At 41.3% G+C, this 17,119-nt stretch overlaps 2 protein-coding genes and 1 long non-coding RNA gene across 6 annotated transcripts in view; 1 reads left to right on the top strand and 2 right to left on the bottom strand.

Moving 5' to 3' along the window:
- The window catches only part of MED15 (mediator complex subunit 15), a 38,054-nt gene extending 34,880 nt beyond the window's left edge, over positions 1 to 3,174 (bottom strand). The window contains exon 1 of one of the 2 annotated variants that reach the window (XM_072024333.1): positions 3,043 to 3,174. In XM_072024333.1, coding sequence (XP_071880434.1) covers positions 3,043 to 3,074 — 32 coding nt within the window. In that variant the 5' untranslated portion in view covers positions 3,075 to 3,174. Of the gene's footprint in view, positions 1 to 306; positions 326 to 3,042 lie in introns of those variants that run through there. The other variant, XM_072024330.1, reaches the window with a different exon arrangement.
- KLHL22 (kelch like family member 22) lies at positions 3,111 to 11,534 on the top strand. Of its 2 annotated transcripts, none has more exons than XM_038187612.2 (6): positions 3,111 to 3,337; positions 4,236 to 4,401; positions 5,605 to 6,323; positions 7,466 to 7,658; positions 9,055 to 9,288; positions 10,366 to 11,534. In XM_038187612.2, the coding sequence occupies exons 1-6, from the start codon at positions 3,111 to 3,113 to the stop codon at positions 10,741 to 10,743; spliced, it is 1,917 nt and encodes a 638-aa protein (XP_038043540.1). In that variant the 3' UTR covers positions 10,744 to 11,534. The 2 variants fall into 2 exon arrangements, with proteins under 2 accessions (XP_038043540.1, XP_021130807.1); XM_021275132.4 differs by lacking the exon at positions 3,111 to 3,337 and adding an exon at positions 4,021 to 4,104.
- On the bottom strand, positions 7,871 to 17,114 carry LOC139998806 (uncharacterized). Of its 2 annotated transcripts, XR_011803762.1 has the most exons (5): positions 16,855 to 17,114; positions 16,254 to 16,573; positions 14,588 to 14,647; positions 9,753 to 9,812; positions 7,871 to 8,996 (listed from the first exon to the last, which is right to left on the bottom strand). It is a non-coding gene; the product is annotated as an uncharacterized lncRNA (long non-coding RNA). The 2 variants fall into 2 exon arrangements; XR_011803761.1 differs by having other exon boundaries at positions 16,254 to 17,114.
- Between the last annotated feature and the right edge of the window lie 5 nt (positions 17,115 to 17,119).

The raw sequence follows: 17,119 nt of genomic DNA on the forward strand, positions 1-17,119 counted from the left end.
GAGGTTATTCAGTAGAGTTCCTGGCTATTTTTAAGATTGACAGACACTTGTAAGGCATAACAATTCCTAGATATATGAGCAGATTCCCCACACCTAGCTGGTACACCACACACAACCCAGCACACTTCCACTGTTTGGGCTATCGGATTTTCAGTCAGTAACAAGAGACACAAAGCACACAGGAGAAAGACTGCAGTTAGACCACAGAGCCTGCAAAACAAGACACTGTGCTAACACCAATTCCCGTCCTCAGCAAATTCACAGTCAGCACAGCATTCAGAGAGGTGCACAAAACTATCAACTCACCAAGAACACCGCACTTAATCCAGAAAAGCAGAATGCCAAAACACCCCCACTTCTCTTTCAAAGGAGCCTACAACACATTCCCACTAACCTTGCTTCAACAACTGCCCTTCATAACTGTACCCACCCAAGCCCAGCTGCCTCTCGTACAGCTATTATGAAGCTGAGGGCACACACTAATCAGCTAAATGAATCTTGCTGGCCACCTCCCACTCACTGTTTAATGGCTTTCCTTGGCTTTTGGATCAAAGAAAGGACTTAACCACCTATGTCAGTCAGACACCACAGATGAATGCCGTAAACGTCCATCTTTAATTTTATAAGTAGGCAACAATTCGTGAAAATCAGAGCAGGGAGTATTTTTCTAGAGTAGTCTCTTACCATTGGTTAAAACTATGATAATAGACATAATCATTCCTGAGCTTTGAAGCCTGGTTTAGGAGAGCAGGTACCTGCAAATAACAGGATGTAGCTTTTCTGAGTAGCCACAATGTAATTAAAAGATATCATGTATACAGGTACAAAAAGAGCTTCTGAGTGCTGCCAAGTTTTAGGCCACAGACTGTATCTCATCAGTAGTAATCCACCCTTTTTCCACAGCAGCCTCAGTCATCAACCAACCTATCTGAAATTATGTAGCAGTAAATAACTGTGGATGGCAGAGTACTCACAGGTAACTCCAGAGTGGTGACTTTCCATACTGTGGTGGCACTGTGCCCCAAATGTGCACGGCAGCTCTTGTGTTGGTGGACAGCACTGCATGGAGAACACCCTGAGGACGGTCCAGCTCAGCAGTGAGAGCCCAGATATAATTCAGGGGCAGAATTTGAGAACAAGAAGTAGGGACTGCCAAAATTCAGAAAACAGAGCCTAGCAAATATGTAGGCTCAGCTGTTGACTAGCCAAAAATCAGTTGTGGAGGATGGTTCAATTGTACTCCCAGCAGCTAAATTTGACTACACTGGGCTTGCCACAGATCTGCTGGAAGGGCTGGCTTGTTTAGGTATTGCTTGTAGCTGTGGGATAACTCAGGTCCATATCTAGAACTGGAACTCAGATAAACCTTGCTTCCTTCACTTGCCTTTCTTACAGTATTATCTCCCTTGTCTCAATCCATCACTTTTGGTATTCCCCAGGAGCAAATCTAGTGATACAGTAACGTTTTGTCTGCTTTAAAAGCAGTCATCTTATTTCTAGGAAAAAGTGTCTACCTGTAATGAAAAAGAACCCATTATTCATCTCTTCAGCTGATGATGGATATTTTCCCTGCATAATCGACCTGAATGTGCTTCCTAGAAGGTAGTCTTATCAGAGCTCCTCTTCTGAGCTTGCTGCCCTGGTTTTGCTAGCAAAAAGCAGACAAAAAACAATACATATATATATATATATATATATATATGTATTATATATACATATTCCCATCCCATGCACCATGCAATGCCACCTAGCTTCCTTTGTTTTGGACAGTGTAGGGTAACTTCCTTCAGGCAGTACAATAAATGTTTTTGTATTTCTTTGTGTCATCCAGACAGCTCCTTCCTCACTGACCATACACAGAATACTTCACAGCACTTTGAGAGATTTCTAACGCTGCATTCACTGCCCATGGCTGGCACAACTAAACAATGGGTTCATTTCTTCATTGTTTGGATTTGTTCGGCTTTTGCTTCTCTGACTGCTGATAAACCCTTGTGACTATCCCCCGTGCCACTAAGCTATTTCCCAGAGCTACTGAGCAGAGGCTATTATAACTGTGCCTTAAGTGGCCGTATCAGCTAAGGTATTTCCTTTTCCTCATGTGTTTTCACATGTGTCTATGTGTGTGAGGGCTCTGGCAACTGGATAGAGTCTATAAGATCTAACTGCTACAACATCTCACATTCTTCAAAGACAATGGAGAGGGTAAATTACAGGATGCTTTCCTGAAAGGGTAAATTACAGGATTTCTCTCTAAGAGAGAAATAATGAGATTTTGAGAGCTTAGCCATAGATATGAAACAATGACTTCCAGCTAGCTTTCTACAGACATGTCCCTGTATGCTATAGGAACCTTCCTGCTGTGTCAATGACAGCAGTATAAAGAGGTACAGGAGAGACCTCTACAATATCTACGCTGAAGGAAATACCTTCTCTCTGCAGGGATCCACAGTGAAGTAAAAAGCAGTTGTGGATGCTAGCTTGAAGTTGTCACAATAAAGAAACTCTCTTCAAAGCCTATGGTTTCATACAGTACTTCAGAAAATGGAAGTATGCTTGGCTAAGGAAAATAGCAAAAAACAGGAAAGATGAGCATTTTCAGATTCTGCCTTAAAATATCAAGAGAAGGACTGAAGTTGCAGCTTGCATTGCAGCAAAGTTATGTGAGGACATTAGGCAATGTGGAATTTGGCAAAAATTCTGACAGATTTGTTCTTTGTTATAAATGGTGTACAAATGCAAAGGAAACAAGGGGTTCTGGCTATGGGCTGGGAAGTGAAACTCTTGCTAAGAAAAAAAAAAATCCCCAAATGCTGCATACTCTTGGACTGGAAAACCAAGACTAAGAAAACTTGTTTGCAATGCCATGACCTGTCAGTTCGGTATGCTGATGTATACCTTTCTATTTCCAAAATCATTATTCAGAATAATTTCTCCAGGGTAGGGCTGTGTTTGATGGCTCTCCACTGACTGAAGAGTTATTTGATTTATTTACTGTGAAAGGCAGGGTCAGAGGACGATTTGTAAGCAAAAGGCACAAACCTTTGCTGATTCTGTTGTCTCACAGATCTCATTCTGCTACAGCTGGTGGCTGAGCTTTTCTGCCTGGGATGGCGGAGGATCAGGAGCTGACTCAGCCACACAAAGCTCAACTTGAGTCCTCCCTTCAGCAGCGCACCAGCAACACATACCGCAGTGCAGAGCACTCTCAGGCCTTGCTCAGTGGCTTGGTATCTCTTCGAGACAGCAGCATCCTCTTCGATGTAGTTCTGGTGGTAGAAGAGAAACCTATTGAGGCTCATCGGATACTGCTAGCTGCATCCTGTGACTATTTCAGGTACATTTCCAATATAGCAGCAATAAGCATGTGTCTGAGTGCAACACAAAACTGCAATATCCAAATCTTCTGTGGTAGCACACTTAGCATACTGCTTCCAGATGTAAAATTAGACCCATAAGGTGGAGCTGAATGGGTTTCAAAATACTAAAGTTAACTTTATTCATCTCTCTATTATGTCTCTGTAGAAATAAAACTCTCGTTAGTGCACAGTGAGCTTACTTCCACTAAAATCACAGCCTATAATGCTTACAGGTATATAAAGAGGAGAGGCTATCTGCATAAGTGCTGGCTTTTAACATATCTGTAGCATTGGAAGACTTTACCCAATGTGGTGATCGGTTCCTAATACACAAGAAGTCCCTCAGACTAGGTCATTCCTGTGTTACATGCCTGTAGTGTGCCTTGCCGTCCATTCAGCAAGGCAGTGCCCAGGTCAATTTGACTAGCAGTTTCTTAAACTAACTTTATTTTCATAGAGTAAACATATAAATCCCAAAGCAATCCTGACAAATTTGTAACTGCAAGAACTGCTCTAGATTAGAAAAAAACTCCTATGGACCCAAGTTCCTCTGTTTTTCTCTTCTCCCATTCCTAGTGTCTGCCTTTATCCCCTGATTACCCCTGTGTTCTGGGTCTGTATTTAAATCCCTCAGCTGTGAACCATTCTTTTCAGATGGCCCCAACTGTTTTCCCACAGAATGAGGGGTATTACTTTCTTAGGTCCTAAAGGCCTGTACTTTTTATTCCATTGACTTAGAGAAGAGGTAATCCCATAGAAGTGTCTGACTAGGATTTATCTTTCTGAATATTTTGTTATGTTCTCAGGACAGCATGAGATAAGCAAATTGAATGTAGCTTCAGTGCAAATCTGCTATAGCATTGTCTCTTTTTACAGAGGAATGTTTGCAGGAGGACTGAGAGAGATGGAACAAGAAGAAGTCCATATTCATGGCATCTCCTACAATGCAATGTGTAAAATCTTGAACTTCATTTATACTTCTGAGCTAGAACTCAGCGTGAACACTGTACAGGAAACCTTAGCTGCAGCCTGTCAGCTTCAGGTGAGGTACTGGGAGATGTGATGAAAAAAAGCAAGGAACAAAAGCAAGACTGAAAGAAACAGAAAGCATGGGTATCTGGTTGGGTGGAGGGCTAGGAGGTGAAAGAAACCGTGGTTCCAATGAGAAGAATCTCTTTGGGATGCTGTATTCACTGGAACTAACTACAGAGGGGTTGGAACAATGAATGAGTGCTTGCACATCTCATTTGTGCTAGTGGTTTTATCACTTACAAACCATTTGGGCTAAAGGATTAGTTTATATAGCACTCACTTCTACTGATCAGCATGTGAAAGCCTCCCTAGAATAGTATACCTCTGACCTATGGTAAAGGACAGCTTGCAGCTCAGAAACTGTTGTGCTGCTCAAGCCTGCCAAGATCTTCCCCAGATTGAGTCCACAGGCGCATAACCTTCCCTGACCTCATCACTACAGGAAATCCTGCCACCATGGTTTCTGCACGAAGTGCAGAGTTTTTGTGAATTCAAAGCTTTTTTTTTCTTCTCTATTTTCCCTTGCAACTAACTGCTGCCCAGGCTTTGGTACTAATCTTAAACTTTCTGGGTGCTTTCGTTGATTTCTGCACACTTAGCACCGGTTTGTTAGCAGAGGGGCTCTTGGACAGTAGTTATTTCTGTATTTGTTAGTAGCCCTCCTGACAGAAACAACTTCAGGTTGTTCTCAGAAGACAATATGAAACATTAATTTTCCTTTCAAATGACTTCCTGTGCTCTTGAGTGATGCAGATATATTTGTTATAGTTTATCTTTGATACACCATGTCTGTAGTACTCTGAGAGAACAACTTCCAGAGGCAGCTGTAAGCCTGGCTGTCACCATGCCCTTCGCACTTTCTGTTTACATGACTGCCTCCCAAGCAGCCTGTATCTTGGTGCCGTGCTAACACACCAGGCAGCCTGGCTGTCCAGTGTCCCATGTGCCCCAGAAGACGCATTGCTGCTGCTGCTCCTGAAACAAAACTCAAAGGCTTGGCTAGATCTGTGTTATATTTACCTACGTACCCGTGTTGAGTTGTTCTTTTTCTCTGGAGAAAGGTGAATTGGGCACAAGTAAATATGGTGGTCAGACTGTGAGAAGAGCAGCCTTCTTATCAACAGCTTTCTTGCTCCTTCATGCTTTTGTCATGTCTCTTGAGCGTTAGGCAAGTGGTGTCTAAAATGAAAGATTTTCTCTCTTTCTCTTGCAGATTCCAGAAGTCATTAAGTTCTGTTGTGATTTTCTAATGTCATGGGTGGATGAAGAGAACATCCTCGATGTGTACAGACTAGCTGACCACTATGACTTGAGACATTTGAGCGATCAGCTCGACTCCTACATTTTGAAGAACTTTGCAGCTTTCTCAAGGACACAAGTGTACCGACAGCTACCCTTGCAGAAGGTCTACTCCCTTCTCAGTAGCAACCGTTTGGAGGTTAACTATGAATTTGAAGTTTATGATGGGGCACTTTTTTATCATTATTCCCCAGAGCAACTGGAGACAGATCAGGTCTCCCTGATGGAGCCCCTTAAGCTACTTGAAACAGTTCGTTTTCCTCTGATGGAACCCCAGATCCTGCAAAGGCTTCATGACAAATTAAGTCCATGTCCTTTAAAAGATACAGTCGCAGATGCACTAATGTACCACAAGAATGAATGTCTTCAGCCAATGCTTCAGAGCTCCCAGACACAGCTGAGATCAGAGTTCCAGTGTGTAGTGGGATTTGGAGGGATGCATTCTACTCCATCCATTGTTCTCAGTGATCAAGCCAAGTATTTGAACCCCTTGTTGGGAGAGTGGAGGCATTTTACAGCTGCACTAGCTCCCAGAATGTCCAACCAGGGGATTGCTGTTCTCAATAATTTTGTGTATTTAATTGGCGGAGACAACAATGTAAGTGGTTTTCGAGCAGAGTCAAGGTGTTGGAGGTAAGATAAGGATAATCCTGCTATTATTCTCATTTCCACCCCATTGCCCATCTCTGAGTCAGTAAGCTGTTTGTGCAGTCCGTATGCTTGCTGGCAAAAAGATAAGAGCTGAACAGGAGCCTCTCATTGAAAGAAATCACAGGAAATAAAGAAATGAGCATCATAGCGAAGATTCCAGCAGTGCTTACAGAACAAAGCCAAGCCTGATTGGGTAGAAACAGCTACTCATTCTAGAGTGTTTTATCTGTAACCTGCTCTTCCTTGTCCGAAAGGGGAAGTATTAAAGGTGTGGGAGGCAGTAAACTAGGATTCTCCAGTATCCTAGATTGTCTAGATGCTCTTGAACTAGGATTTCCCAGAAGTCCTCTATGTGGAGTTCTCATCCCAATACAAAGGGAGTTAGTTATCAAAAAAGGGTTTTAAATAAAATGCTATTTTTGGTCAATTATTGAGAAAATGTGTGCACAGAAGCAGCATTCCAGGGTCCTCTTAAGTTCTGTGCAAGGAAAAAGAGCAGGAGAAAGGAACAGTTTAGAGCTTAATGCCCATTACATTGCAAAAACGGATATAAACCTTTTTGTCTTTATAACATAGTCATTTTTGCTAGGTTTAGCTGAATTGCCCTTGTTTCACGGCACACATAGTTTCACTTCAAAACCAGTTGTCACTGTAGCTAAAATTTTCAGACCAGATATACTTTTATCTGAAAAATAATCATGAGGCTCACTTCAAGCAGCACATACTTGGAGAAGACAATCAAAGAAGCCACCAAATGCTTATACCTCTCTTGATCTCTTGAAGATCCAGATTCAGTCTTTGTGATATTTTTAGAATGTTTTACCTTGTAGAATGGCTTTGTGCAAGCAGAGATGTTGATATGTACCTGACAGCTCTGTGGTGTAAGATAATAGAAATCCTAGGCTTCTGTAGCGTGATTGTATCAGCTAAAATACATCTTCTAAAAATAGACTAAGGGAACTTGGCTAATAATATAATGCTGACAAGGCCAGATTTCACTCCACTTACAGCTGAGCTCAATTTCAACCAAAGACAGTACAGTAACCCACGTGTGGTTGTCTTGTATCCCAGCGATGATTCTTTGGCTGTATGAATAACTTTCTTTGATCCCATTCTTTTAAAAGGTATGACCCACGACACAACAAATGGTTCCAGATCCAGTCCCTACAGCAAGAGCATGCTGACCTCAGTGTTTGTGTTGTGGACAACTATATATATGCTGTCGCAGGCCGAGATTACCATGAAGACCTGAGGGAAGTGGAGAGGTATGACCCTAAAAGCAACACTTGGGAATATGTGACACCTCTGAAGAAGGAGGTAAGGAGTGCATTAGCCACAGACACTAAAGTTCCCCAATTCCTGATTTCATCTTTTTAGATGCTTTTCTCCTGTGTAGCTTTCAATTTGCTGATATTCAGATGGGAAGCAGTAGCCTCTGTATACAGAATAAACAAATACCAAAAAGAAGAATAACAAAATAGAACTTTCATTTTTAGGTTTAATGTTTATTTTTCCTGCTTTCTGTCTGTTTTTCCCTGCACCTCTTCTGTATTAATCCTTAAAATAATTTAAAATTGAACACACAACCACTGGGAACAGGAAGTTTCCATTCCTCCTGGGCCAGGTAACCTATGAGTCACAGTAGTACAAGCTTCTCATGTACAGCCCTGACAACGTGCTTTGTTCCTGATCAAAAGAAATCATGCCTTAGTAGGAAGGTACCTCGGTGTTTATAGATTACTTCATTTTTGGATGCAGAACTGAGACTGTGTAACAAGTTCTGGTGACAATAGCTTATGTCATGCACAATCACATCTCAATCAGCTAAAGTGAAACTATTACTCATCTGAAATATGTGAGCGAACAGCTATCTTTTGTTATCAGTACCATTTATCCTCTTAAAACAGCAATTGCCAGTTGTGACCCCAGGAGCCAGGAAATGATGTACTAACATGGGAATGGGGGTTATGAATGGAAAAGTTTGTTCTAAGGTCTAATATAGCTAGTAAAGGCAAGAATTTTCATTTTCAGATTGCAAAAGAGGAAGATGAACGCAAACAATATTGGTTAGGGCAGAAAGCTAAGATCCTAAGTAATCTTTCAAAAAACTATACTGATTTCTACTAAACCTTTTAAAAGCTTTGGGGCAAATGACCAGCACAAAATAATATTTGTAATTTCGTAATGTTTCTCAGTTGAGAATCTCAGGACACCTTAAAAACATAAATATTGCCGCTTTACAAAGGGGATGCAGAGGCAGAAGACAAACAGCTTGCACGACGTGACAACCAATATATATGTCATTGCTGGGAATACAAAGATCCAATTGAGTACTACTAAGTAGGATATATCGCATTGCTGAAAACATTGATTGTATAGGAATAATCTCCAGTGGAAAGGCTTCCAAGTAGACAAGGAAGAAAAGTAATTGCATGAATAATCTTCTAATTAAGGAGCAATAAAGAATGACAACCCACTGCAGTTCTGGAAGTCTTGGAAATTCTAGTGTAATTAATTAAGAAATACACACTTTCAGCATAATCACCTTGATAGGAATTGTCTGTAAAAAAAACAACAGAAAATCCTTCCAGATGTTAATACCTGCATAAGTCATGAAGAATGTCACTCCCTTAATGTCTACTCCATACTTTGAAGCTAGAAGAAATACATAAATGCAGACCTCAACTTCTTGCTTTCCCACGTGGTGATGCAGGTATATGCACATGCTGGAGCAGCACTGGATGGGAAGATGTATATTACCTGTGGGAGGAGAGGAGAGGACTATTTGAAGGAGCTGCAATGTTATGATCCAAAGACTGACCGCTGGGAAGTTTTAGCAGATGGTCCAGAGAGACGTGCTTGGCATGGCATGGCTGCACTGCTAGGAAAACTCTATGTCATTGGAGGAAGCAACAATGACTCTGGCTACAGAAGGGACGTTCACCAGGTGAGAGCATGTCACACCTATGTCTTTCTTGGAAGAGGCAATTCTTTATGGATGTTTGCACTCTGATGTAATGTCTTCCTCCTACTAAGTACACAAGTAAAATTGTCTGCCCAGCAATAGCACCAGCTCTCCTCCACTTAACCGCAGAACTTGCAATGATTTATTCACTGCTGTCAGTCTTGAATGCATTGTCCAACACACACAGCATTAAAGCTCTAGCACTTAGGATTCCCATCAATTTTAAAACATTTTTGATGAATAACATTCATTGGCATGCATGCACCCCATAAGTAGCACATCAACTGAATTTCCTTTACCTTGTCTTTCCATGCACATTTTTTTCCAAGTCAAGAATTTTTGAATTGACAATATGAAGTTGCAGGACAGAAGCTGATAAGGATATGTTAGAAAGGGCATTGAATGGATTGGATGGCAGTTGTATAATGCGATTAAATATACAGTACCTGATGGGCAGTGATGGCTGGAGAGAATTTTCTTGTGTCTTATTCCAGCTTCTAGAACTGCTAGAGACATTAAAAGAAAAAAAAAAAAAAAAGTAACTGCTCTTACAATGCCAATGAAGATAGAATTTAATCAAGTGAGAAGTGCATCTGAGTGATAAAAAGGTGCTTACAAATAATGGAGTTAGCCAAGGAGATACCCAGTGAAGTCTAAAACTTTCCAACATATGGTGCAGAGACAGTTTAGCAGATTTGTCGTATTTATATGTTCCAGCAAATTTTTTCCTAATGAAAACAGATGCAGTATGTCTGAGCTTATATTAGCATGTGTCCCCATCTCTCACTTTTGTATACATTTTTTCAGTGACATACAGCTGTTCCCACAGCAGCAGGGTCAGACGTTGTGATTCAGAGCTATACGGCAGCCACGCACAGCGTTTTCCACTGAGCATTGTACTTCTACTGCATGGTGATACGCTCCCTCCATTATCAACACCCTGTCAGAAGGCTGATGGTATCACATGGCTACATGAACAGTTTGCCATACGGCCAGGCTCTGTCACTAAGATACAAGTTCAATTTTGACTAATCTTTTTTTTTCTTTTTCTTTTTACAGGTTGCCTGCTATAGGCCCAGCACTGATCAGTGGACAAATGTATGTCCACTTCCTGCGGGGCACGGAGAGCCAGGTATTGCTGTCTTAGACAACAGGATCTACGTCCTGGGAGGCAGATCCCACAACAGAGGAATCCGCATGGACTATGTCCACATTTACGATGCAGAGAGAGACTGTTGGGAGGATGGACCGCAGTTGGAGGATGATATTTCTGGGATGGCTGCCTGTGTCCTCACTTTGCCCAGGGCTATTTTAATGGAAACAGAGAAGTGGTTCTCAGAATGGCATGCAGACCGCATGAAGTATCACCTTGACCTTCCATCAGAAGTCATGAGCGTATCAGACTGGGAGGAATTTGACAATTCAAGTGAAGATTAGAAAATTTTAGTATTTATTTTTTTGCCGATGGATGAGGAAATTAAGGCTTGGAGAAAACATTTAAAGATTTTATATGTCTTTCTTATATATATATATATAAATCCGTATTTAAAAGTTTGAAAACTAAGTGTTCTGCACAAAATGCCATTCACAGTCAATATCTGCTCTTCTGCAAGTGTTTTGCACAAAATGCCACTTACAGTCAGTGTCTGCCCACCTGCTGGAAAGCAGCATTTTTAAAGTAAACACAGAACTGCCATTTTCCCCCAGTTAAAGTACAGAAGTTTTTTTCTTTTGAAGGAGAATTCTCTCAACCCCCAGCATGAACAGAAAAAATGGCACAGAAGGCTCAGCTTGACTAGCTTCTTTCCTTACAGCTTTTAGCTTGAAATAGCTTTTTGATTTTTTTTTATTTTTTTTTCTTTTTTGGTAATAAAACCTAGCCAGCTTAACTCAGGAAGGTAAGACCGAGTGTCTCCTTCCTGTGCCAGGTGTCAGACAGCCTGATTGGGTTTTCAGCAAGATTGAACATACAGAAGCAGGAACAGTAGCAAGAAAGTCTGAACCTCCATTTCATCTGGGCATGCAGCCATCCTCATAACTGGGTTAGAGTCTGTGAACTGACACCCACTCCTGAACTTCTATACTGCAGGTTCTGTCAACACAGTGGAAAGAAGACTTCTAGAAAAAGCTCTCTGTACAGAATATGGCAATCTCATCATTCAACTGTCAGACACATTTGTTCACAAGCATAAATTAATAAATTCTTGTCAGAACTTTTTTCTTTTTAACTACTGTCACAGTTTTATTAACCATGACATGGAATCTAAAAGTTGGTGAGTTTAATTAGATCCCGTATTACTACATGAATATCAGTGAAGTTAAACCAGCTTGGGAGCTATGCCTTTTTTTTCGTTCTCTTCATTTTCATTCATTTTCTTTGCCTCTTTATTAAGGCATTTATATACTGTAGAAAAAGATAAAGAGAGCAGAAATCAGTTTTCCTCAGCATAAGAAAATAAGTAATAAGGATATAGTAGAGGTATTGAAGATACCACTCATCCAGTGCCCTGTGGGAGCTGAACTAATGACAGGAAAATAACACAGAATCACTACAGCTCAGAAAGATAAGGCATAGAAAAGCCTTCCTTCAGGAGATCTTAAAATAATTGGCTTCTGACTACCATCTTGCTTGACATTAGTTTAGATGCTATTTAAAGTCCAAACCAGTGTGATACAGTATGGGATCCTTCTTCTCAGAGGGGTGGGGAATAGTCAGTGCCACCAGAAAATAATGACAATTTTCCAAAAGCTTTTAAATCTTATAGAAATGGAGTTGCAGGAGAAGGGTGAAACAAAACTGATGACCAGAACAATATGATACTACCCAATTACCATCACATCAGAGAGACACATTGGCCTGCTACTTCAGAGAAATGGAAAAATTCCTGTACATTATCATCACATAGGGATATTTGTTTATGGAAACAAAGATGATTTCAAAATGAATTTAGTTGACTCTTCATTAGTAGACGGGGCTTCTGGAGAAGACTGAGGATTTGCACAGCCTTTTTTTGGGATGGGGGTTGGACTTTTTTTCTCCAGCACTGTCAGTTTTTACCTCAATCTCTGAACCTTTGCCAATTGGCAAATAAATCAAAAGACCTGGTAAATGCAGGAAAACCTCATGAGCTTCCTCAGAAAATCCTTTTTGATAACAAACACTGAACTGCACATGCAGTCTGGAAATACAGACTTTGTTAACACTGCAATATTGGAGTCTGAGGACTCGTATTTTGCCTATAGAGTTATTTTCAATGCATAGGAATTAAATTACCCCTCATATATAAGGGCAGACCTCTCTGGCCATTACAAGAGCCACTCTTTCCCGGCTGCAAATGTTGCAGTAGCAATCTCTTTTCCCACAAACTCAACAAGCAATTCAAGACTTGTAGTGACCCAGGCCATGTTCCAGATCCAGCTGTTGTAGCTAAACCCAGGCACACAGCTCAAGTCTAACTGGGTTGCCTGCAGTGCATTCTACATTTTAATTGGCATATCTTGACAGACCAGTGATAATTAATGTTTTTCAAGTCAAAGTGGTTTTTAGCCTATTTCATGATATGAAAAAATGTAATCATTCTATCTGGCTTATTTTCCTTTTCCTGTGTATACCACTAGAGGGTATTACTTCCTATTGCAAATAACCAAGCTGGTAGGCTAATTCTTAGATTACATAGGAGAACATAAAATATTTGTGACAAACTATTAAGCTAAAGCAATGCCTTGATTTTATTTTTTCTGGATTCTTCCCTATATCACTCCTCTGGTGTTTGAATACAGATTTTTAGATAGTCAGGCAATCAGTTTGTCCACTTATCAGTATATTCAATTTTTGATTGCATTATTTATTCAACGTTGCAGTTGGATGCTGTGCAAATCAAATCAATATAAAGCTTAGAATGCAGTTATGAGGAAATAACTGCTCCTTAAAGCTGATTATATACCTTACAGAGGAGTGATGCGTTATTTATTTATTTAAAGTTACTGGTGTGATACATCTACATTACATGAACTTACCCTAAGGGTAGGTATTATGTATTTGGATTTGTTAAAAACAAAGTTTCATTTGCTTTCACCCCCAAAATTTTATCTGAGCATAATGTGACTATTGAAAGCTACCAGATGCACTATCTTACTTGCATGTATTTTGTTTAGGTAAAAAACAAGGATGTTTAATTTAGGTCAAACCATCCTAATCATCTAGCAGTAGCTTGCTTTAGTCCAGCATACTTTTTCCAAACCAACACATAGGGTAACAATGGTAAAATTGCTGTGCTTTAAAATTGGCAGTTTTATCTAACTCAGCAGATATAAAGAGCTTTGTCCTGCTTGTTTACTGCAGTTACCTTTATAAAGAAATTGCAGGAGAGATTACAGATTCATATGCTGAGCTATGATTATTATTGATCTGTTTTCCTATCAAGAATACTGCTTCAAGAACGTAGCCTTCATTAGCCCACATAAACTCTGTGTTATCTCAAGAAAAACATGCACTTATAGGGAATTTAGCCTAATTCTGTTTCTTGTTTTTTACTGCTCTCCTAGATATGTCAGTCTTGTAACTTACAGTAAGAAGCATTCATTTTCCTCAGCAACAGCATAGTACAAGACATTGTAGACAGATGAACAGTGAACTAAGAAAACTAAATTATTTCTGGGATCTAAGAGAGTAGCCAAATAACTCTTCCAGAACAGAGTGATCAAAATACGAAAGTTTAAAGTGCTGATACACTAGGAAGTCCAGAAGAATAACAGCAAGGTTTCTTGATGATCTATTTTCCTATTTCCTGCCAGCACAGAGGTAAAGCTGTAGAGGCATATTTGCTAGATTTGTAATTAGTGAAATGATATCCTGAAGTTTTTCAGGCGTCCATATTTGTACAAATGATTGTAATTGCTTCAGTTTTTGTTTCATAAGTGCTTTCACTACTTATTTCTTCTCCAGCTGTCTACCTCCAATCCAACATATCCTTTCCCACTTCCTCTTCGTTTAAATTAGTATTGTTAATTTTGCCTTGGAAACATACCCAATACTTGATTAGAAAGAAATAAGGATTCTCATTCTATACCCTTGATGCAAGGTTACTCCTCCTGACCTGGAGACCAGCCACAGGCACAATTTATTTGGCATTTAGCTCTACTGATGGGGGCAGAAGTTTCTGGCAAAAGGAGAAAGAGGCAGCTGGACATGGGGTAACAGGGGCAGGAGCTACTCAAGGGAATATTCTGCCCATGGAGTTTTTATTTCATTAGCAACTGATGCACTTTAAGAGATCCTTACCTCCTCAGTTGTACTGCAGCAAATATTTGGCTGTTCTCTGAGGGTAGAAGCTGCCAATGCCTAAGACAAAAAACAAACTTATTTATACATAATAAAAACATAGAGTGGCGCCATTAAACTGCCCTAAAAATTTCAACATTTCTCCACTCTTCCTAAACACAATGTAGTTGTAGGGATGTAACACGTCTGAGATGATTGTAGTCTAGGAAGCTTATGCCTTGTCTTATCTGATAACAATTATCTTGAACAAATCAGCTTTTTCTCTTTGTGTAAGTAGAAAATGGGATATTTTACCTAAAAGATCTGGCCTAGTTACTGACCAGTTACTGAAACTGAAGGGAGAATTACTCGAAGGATACACACAACCCGCACAAACACAAGTCAGAACAGAAAATTGTGGCAGTTCCTTCCAAACTGAAAACCTCTCCATGCCTTAGTATCTTCTCTGGATGGGAAAATGGGTATGCTGCCTCTCCAGCTGGGGGTCCCGTCCCGTGCAGTACTGCACTGAGACTGTTTTATGATCAAATACTATTTTTTCCTGACACATGTCAACTCTTTTGAGATATTACTATTATCCACATGAAATGGAAGCAAGATTACTACATATTTGACTTACTACATGTGATTTTTATTATACTATAACAAAAATTATAATTCAGTAAAATGCAGCAATAGGAATTTTTATTTCCTCTTTATGTACTACATATTACTGATCTTGCTGCTCATTTGTGGCTTTTGTAATTATTTTTAAACATTATTTGGCTTGTTAATTCAAGTGCAAGTACTATCTTTTAATCTCTGTAGTTTGCCATAGCCACAAAGAAAATGAACCAAACCTGTTCAAATGACAGAAAAAAAAATAGCCTTCATAATCTACTGCAGCCTGTCTACCAGTGTTTAAAACTGACCGTCATTGGCAGACAGAAGTACTTAAACCAGCCGGAATGGATCAAAGGTACAGCTGGTAAGTAAGCTTCCCTAGAAGAACAAATATTTTTGCATAGATGTGAGTTTTCGGCAGATACTGTTCATCTCTGGGTCTATTGTTTTGCTAATATTGCTCTTACATGATTAAACAGCTGTTGTTTTCCACCCAGGAGATGGCTATACTTAGCAGCTGGTGAAGCGATACCTGCATATGAATTCAGGGTCTACTTTACGATCCTTTTGTGTTAGTGACATTACGAGATTTTCCTGAGTTATTTTTTTTCTGAAACAAGAATCTGAACTAGGTGAGTCTTCCATTTTAGATTATCTGAACTCTGCTAAACGTCTGCAGAGGCACAGCCCATATGTTCCAATCCAAACACCTCAGTTGGCACTGGCTGCCAACGTAGGAAGAAAAACAAAGTGAAAAACATAACCATGCTGTGACTGATCTTTTGGAAAACAACAGCGTGGGAGAAGGATGGCAATGCTGGAGTTAACTCTGCACAACAGCCTCGCTAGGCAGGTCAAGGTAGTCATCTTAAATCTGTTTCTTCATTTGAAATGTTTACTTTCAAACAATGCTTCATTTCACATTGACAGCTTCAAAAGCAAAATGAAAAAAGTGAAATCAAAAGCACAAACCAAGCCACGAGACTGAGCTAAAATCACAGCATATGCCAAGGTTTCAAGCACGCCTGGGGACTTAGCGCGGTTTATGTTGCCGTGCCCTTACCTATTGCAGCTGGCTGTGCTGCTTACCACCGCCAGCTTTCCCCAATTTGCGTCAGAGCCTGCAGGCCCCTCTGCCAAGGCTGGCGCTGCTCTGCTGAGGTCAGGGCGCGCCAACCGGCCTCCCTCCCAGCCTCGAGCAGCTCGTGCATGCTGCAGGCCAAGCTCTTGCCCGGCCGCTGCCCGCGGGCCCTGCTGAGTCCTTTCCGGGGCTTCCTTCCTCTTCAGCGGCTGCGGCAGCATCTTCCCCTGCTTGTGCCCCAAAGGGCTTTGACCCCGGCTGTCTGGGAACGGCGGTGGAAAGGGGTGAAACTCCCTCTCAGCCTGTAGGAAGTTGTATAGATATCTAGATCAGAGGAGATTATCGCGGTGGCCCACTTTGGCCCTTAATAAATAGGCATTAATAAGGCAACACATCCTCAGGGAAGGCGAGCCCTGCCGACAGCTGCCTGCAGCCAGCACCCCGCAGAGCCGGGAGGGAAGGGAAGCCCCAGGGCAGCCCAAGGCATGGCAGGGGGCAAAGCCCGGGCAGCACCGAAGAAGGAAGGCCCCAGGAGGACAAGGAGAAGGCAGAGGAGCGCCATTGTCCCCTCAGACACCTTCACCTGAGGGGACCAGGCAGGCATTTGGGGGCGACCTGCGGCACAGAGCGCCTACAGCGGGCGGGGGAGGCGGGCGGTGCCCCCTCCCTCCCATCTTGCCGCCTTTCACACACACATATTACACATATTCCTCCCCCACCACACACACACAGGCAGGGGGGACCCCAGTTATTGCGCCGGGGGCTCTTTTGACCGCCCGCAGCCCGTGAGGAGACCGAGGCGCGGAGCCGCCCACCACCTCCAGGGCCGCCTCCCTCAGCGGCGCCGC

Source organism: Anas platyrhynchos, chromosome 16 (assembly GCF_047663525.1).
Source record: "Anas platyrhynchos isolate ZD024472 breed Pekin duck chromosome 16, IASCAAS_PekinDuck_T2T, whole genome shotgun sequence".
NCBI classification, from domain to species: Eukaryota; Metazoa; Chordata; class Aves; order Anseriformes; family Anatidae; genus Anas; species Anas platyrhynchos.

What these genes read in the sequence shown, in the direction of transcription:
- KLHL22 (XM_038187612.2), top strand. Translation starts at nt 3,111, where the DNA reads ATGGCGGAGGATCAGGAGCTGACTCAGCCACACAAAGCTCAACTTGAG. An exon ending in GCATCCTGTGACTATTTCAG is followed by an intron (nt 3,338 to 4,235) that starts GTACATTTCCAA and finishes CTCTTTTTACAG; the next exon opens with AGGAATGTTTGCAGGAGGAC. An exon ending in ACAGAAGGGACGTTCACCAG is followed by an intron (nt 9,289 to 10,365) that starts GTGAGAGCATGT and finishes TTCTTTTTACAG; the next exon opens with GTTGCCTGCTATAGGCCCAG.